Raw genomic sequence first — 5,376 nt, forward strand, 5'->3', positions numbered from 1 at the left:
GATAACATTAATTCATTTCTTGCATACCAAACAGCCCCTACACGGCCAACATCAACATATATAATCTCATGAGTTTCATTCATTTTCTACACATTACAACAACACACAAACATGTTAAATTCAATTAATTAACCACTCCTTCTACACAACACATATCACACGGCCACACACATACACACACACGGCTACACTTCAACCTCCACATTTTCATGAACTTTATTCATTTTCACACTTCACAACATACACAAATCATCCATAACATATGAAAAATAAGATTGAATCATACCTCCTCCACTTAATTCTTCAAGTTGGCTATGCTTGGCACCTTGAATCAACGCTTGTTTTTACCACTCCAACGACTCCACCACGTTGTTATGCACCTTCTAAGGAGTGGAATTGCTAGAGAAAATTATTTTCCTTGATCACTCTTTCTTGTTCTCTCTCGGTTAAGCTTGGGCCGAATGGCTCTTCAAGTTTTCTCTCTCACTTTCTTGAAATTTCTAGAGATGAAAATGATGAGAAATGTGATGAATTAATTCATCTAATGCTACATATATTAAGCCTCCATGTGGCCATGGCCCACATCTCATGTGGCCGGCCACATGGCCTAATTTTTCATGAAATTTTCAACTTTCAAAAATTAACTTTTGGCCCCCAAATTTTTCATGAGATGTCTAACTTTCCATAATCCACTTTTAACCCCAAGTTCTATAATATCTCATGCTAATAAAATCATGGTTAAAAATCTCCACTTCGTATTCCAGAATAGCCTTGTCCTTAACTCATCGTAGTTAACTCGGATCATCCCGACGTACAAAAATGAGGGATATAACAAAGATGCACTGGCTGTTGTTTTATCAATCTTCTTATTCGGGCAATCCCTCTCAAAGTGACCCTTTTGATGACAACCCCAACATTCAAGATCCTTCCTACTCACCCTTTTCCTTGACTTTGACCTAGCTACTGATTTGCCTCTTTGGCTCGAGCGACCTCTAACCGTCAAACCCTCACCATGGTCCTCTTTCTCACCATTGTTGATATGGTTTCTTAATTCATCCGAATTCAATGCATGTCTTACCATCTGTAACGTGACCACCTCCTTACTGTACATCATTGAATTAACTACGTATTTATACGCCAGTGATAATGAAAATAGTAGAGTGCACGCTAGTTCTTCATCTCCCACTTTAATATCAGCATGAGTAAGATCCATAGCCAATTTATTGAAAGCATCAAGATGATCCTGTAAAGTTGTACCTGTCTTCATCTTGAAGGTGTGTAAACGTTGCCTTAACAGCATTCTAGTTATTATTTCTTCTGGTAGAGATCTTCAAGTTTCTTCCACAAGCTCACAGCTATTTTCTCGGTACTGACTTCACATAACACACTGTCTAATAAGGATAATTAAATTGTGCTAAACGGATCCATCTCAATCTTCTGCTTCTCGGCCTCTTTCGTATTTTCGGGATACGAGTCGTCCAAAGCATAGACTGATCCTTCTTTCCGTAACAACGCCGTGATCTTGATCTTCCAGATGTTGAAGCTATTACTTCATAGATGCCATAGTCTCCTCGTCTCCTAGATCTCATGACCTGTAGGCTCTGATACCAATTGTTAGCGCGGAAACGATAAAAACACAGTAATTAACGTGGTTCGGATCGATGTGATCCTAGTCCACGGAGAACGGCCGGCACTTTTATTATTATCAAGGGAGAAAGTAAGTTACAAGATTGAATACTCTTAGTTTCTATGTTCTGTCCTATTTAATAAATCCTAGCTAGCATGTATTTATACTACTAGGTCTAATCCTTTCCTAGAAAGGATCTAAATCCCAATAACATTCGAAAACGAACAAAGAAAAAAGTTTCCTCTTATTTATTTTCGCTTTTGAGTAGGAATTGGCTTGAATATCTTCTCAACTTCGCAGATGTAATAAAAATCGTGAATACACTCTTTTAGGCGCGTTGAAAAAAAATAATTAAAAATCAACTTTTAAGTTGGGTATTTCCCAACTATTAGTTGTCAAATCCTCTAATATGCAATTATTTATTGTTCCAACTGTATTTCTTAAGTGTTCTTCTTAATATCTATTCGTATATTTTATCCCAACTGTATTTTTTTCCTCTTTAAATACAATGCATATTTTGATCCCCAATTAAAGTATTTCTTCCTCTTTTTTGGAGTCAAATATGCAAAACTTTGTTGAAATTCCATTATTTTAGCTAAATAAAAAGAAGATCTAGCTAAAATATTAAACGTTGTATTTTCTATAGATAAAAAACATGTATCTCATCTTTTCATGCAATTGCTATTTGTTTCAACTGTGCATTTATACCGTTTCAAATTTGTAAAATATTTGGTTGGAATTTCTTTATTTTTTATCCAAAAACTTTTCTTGGCTAATGGAGTTTCCAACTGGTATTTTCTTCTTATTTCTTCTATAGATGCAAGTTTATTTGTTCTAGTTTTATATTTCTTGTTTTCCTAGCCATATATAACTTAATAAGAATATCATTATCAGCAGTCAAATAAAAAACTGTAGTCAAAATAATGTTGTTTCTAGTACTTTACAGATTTGGCAGGAGAAAGGTTATTCACATAATTAGTGAGCATAAAAAGGTAAAAATACATTTCTTAATCCTAGAAAATGCTATGTGGTCCAAAAAATTCATGTGGCAAGCGTGTATCACACTTTCCTGGGCTTAGATCATGTAGAGGCCGGTCAAGGATAGTGAAATATCATATTCAAGAAAGTAATTATGTCAACGTAAAATGCAGGTATACACTAAATATAAATCGCCAAAGTTGAGGAAGGTCCAGATCTATTCTGACTTTCTTTTCTTAACCATTTAACAGAAAAATTATATTAACACTAAATGGTAACATTAGTCAAACGAATGAATATTAATGGTTTGGTAATTCTATTAGTTGTTTGAGAAAGATGCTGCAAAATTGAAAGAGTGAGATGAAAACAAAATATAGTACTAGCGCTAATACATGAGTAATCAAGATATAAAAAATGATATTGTTTTACCTCTCTGTATCTCGGAACAGGAAGGCTTTTATTTACAAGTTACAACAGCAATAGTCAAAAGCACTACTAATATTCACGTTACCCATACTCCCAGTAAATAATCAGGGTGATATATGTCAGCTTCTGCCCTTCAACGCTAGTTGATACATTCGCCTAATTTCAAAGCATTGAACAGAACCCAACTACCAACTACCAACTAATAAATACCCCTATCAAATTCAAATTTTCTCCCTATAAAAACCCTAAGGTCCCAAGAGTTTTTTGTACCCAACACTGGCTCCTACATCTTCACATTATTTCACCAGCTTCCTCTTTTTTAATTCCCAAAACAATGGAAATGGCTGGAAAAATTGCATGCTTTATTGTATTGTGCATCGTGGTAGTTGCACCCCATGCCGAAGCCCTAACCTGTGGCCAAGTTACATCCAGTTTGGCTCCTTGTATTCCTTACCTTAGAAACGCTGGAGCAATGGGAGGTTGTTGTGGTGGCGTTAAGAATTTGGCGAACGCCGCAAGGACCACACCTGATCGTCAAACTGCATGCAATTGCCTGAAATCAGCAGCGGGTGCTATTTCTGGAATCAATTACAGCAAAGCTGCTGGTCTCCCTGGCGTTTGTGGTGTCAATATTCCTTACAAGATCAGCCCTTCCACTGACTGCTCCACGTATATATATACTTCACCTTCTTTAATTTAATTTCTCTCTTATGCTATCATTATATTCTGACTTGCGCTCTCTCTCTCTCTAATCCATTTTATATGGTTGTTTTTAATTGTTTTCAAAAGAATGATATCTTTCAAGATATGAAAATTTTATTACTTCAATTTTTTCATTTTACACTTAATAATATGTTCTTATAGGCATAGAAATGTTAGGCATGTTCAAAATTCTAAGGTACTTATGGGTGTGCAAAAACTCATTCTTTCTTTCTTAAATTTTGTGTTCTATCAAACACTGTCATATAAAATGAAATCGAAAGAGTATTATCTTGTTGTTCTTTCCAAACAAACTGCATTACTATTCATTTCGGGCTAATTTACTTATCATGTTTGTTAACAATAGAACGATATCACGAGATGGACTAAAACTGACCATTCAATAGTGAAATGGAGGTAAAAATATGAGACAGCTTGAGGGATTAAGCTTTAACTAGTTTCTTCCTATTTTACCAATATAAATTGAAGATTTTACTCTTAAGTATTTTTCTAGTCAATACGATGTTTATGATTAAAAATAGAAAAATGTAGTATTAACCTATTATTGATTGTCATCTCAAATTTGAAAGAGGACCATTTTTAAGGAGCTCTATTATATAAAGAAATGTGGATAATTATGTAAAGTAAAAACTTTGGATATGTCAATTTTCTTCAATTTAGAGTACTGGACACAGAATAAAGCACATGATAATGAAGATAATTTATAAAGTGGTTCGTGACATCTAGCATGTGTATTGATGTTTTTCATTTTGTGATGCAGGGTCCGTTAAGACTGATGAATAGTCAAATTTACACCGCACAATTTGGTAGAAATGCAATAATGAGGAGAAGAATAAGATGTGGTTGTGTTTGATCCTACTTATGGATCAATTTGTATTTTGTTTCCATTGTTGTCTCTTTTTTCCTTTCTTTTTGTATGTCCCTTTGGAGTTATAGTCGAGTCTAGTCCAGTACTATTGTGTCATAAATTGGCGGTTGTATTATGGATCCATAAATCTATCTTATTTGAATCGTTATTACTTTTCTCGCATTTTTCTTTCATCATCATTTTATTGGTATTTCAATCTGATTTAAATTTCATCGTTGTTCTTTTATTTTGGAGCTGTTGTTAGTAAGAAGGGTATTTTTAACAATAAACAAGCGGCAAGGGCATTTTTAAGCAAAAAACACAATAGAGGATATATTTGACCTATTTCGAATTGAACAATTAATACCCACATGATATGTCACAAATGTAATGGGAAAATCAATTAATGACTAGGCGGATCGGGACATCATGTTAAAGTGTTTTTTTTTTTTTTTTTTTTTTTTTGGTTACATTTAAGTGGTACTGCTAGAATAAGTGGTCTTAGTAGTAGAATTAGAAAAACGACCGGCAATCCACTGGATTGAGAATTTTCTAAGATACGATTGCTTCATGTTCTGCTAATAACATTTGAAAAAGCAGTCAGAAAGTATGAAATTTATAAGATCATCTTACCTTTGCTCATTTTAGTTTTATAGAGCGACTACTCGGACAAGCATAATGACGCACATAGTAATCTATCTAGAAAAAAGGGATAATGACATAAATAGCCATCAGGGTGAAACTATTGACACCGGATGACTCAAAAAACTTAATATAC

The 5,376-nt window shown here is 34.2% G+C and overlaps 1 protein-coding gene across 1 annotated transcript; it reads left to right on the forward strand.

Annotated features, from left to right (window-relative positions):
- Nucleotides 1-3,287: 3,287 nt before the first annotated feature.
- Nucleotides 3,288-4,781, forward strand: LOC132056862 (non-specific lipid-transfer protein 1-like). Its single transcript, XM_059449251.1, has 2 exons — nucleotides 3,288-3,700; nucleotides 4,512-4,781. The coding sequence occupies exons 1-2, from the start codon at nucleotides 3,366-3,368 to the stop codon at nucleotides 4,519-4,521; spliced, it is 345 nt and encodes a 114-aa protein (XP_059305234.1). The 5' UTR covers nucleotides 3,288-3,365; the 3' UTR covers nucleotides 4,522-4,781.
- The last annotated feature ends 595 nt before the right edge of the window (nucleotides 4,782-5,376 follow it).

This window comes from Lycium ferocissimum, chromosome 5 (assembly GCF_029784015.1).
Source record: "Lycium ferocissimum isolate CSIRO_LF1 chromosome 5, AGI_CSIRO_Lferr_CH_V1, whole genome shotgun sequence".
NCBI lineage: Eukaryota > Viridiplantae > Streptophyta > Magnoliopsida > Solanales > Solanaceae > Lycium > Lycium ferocissimum.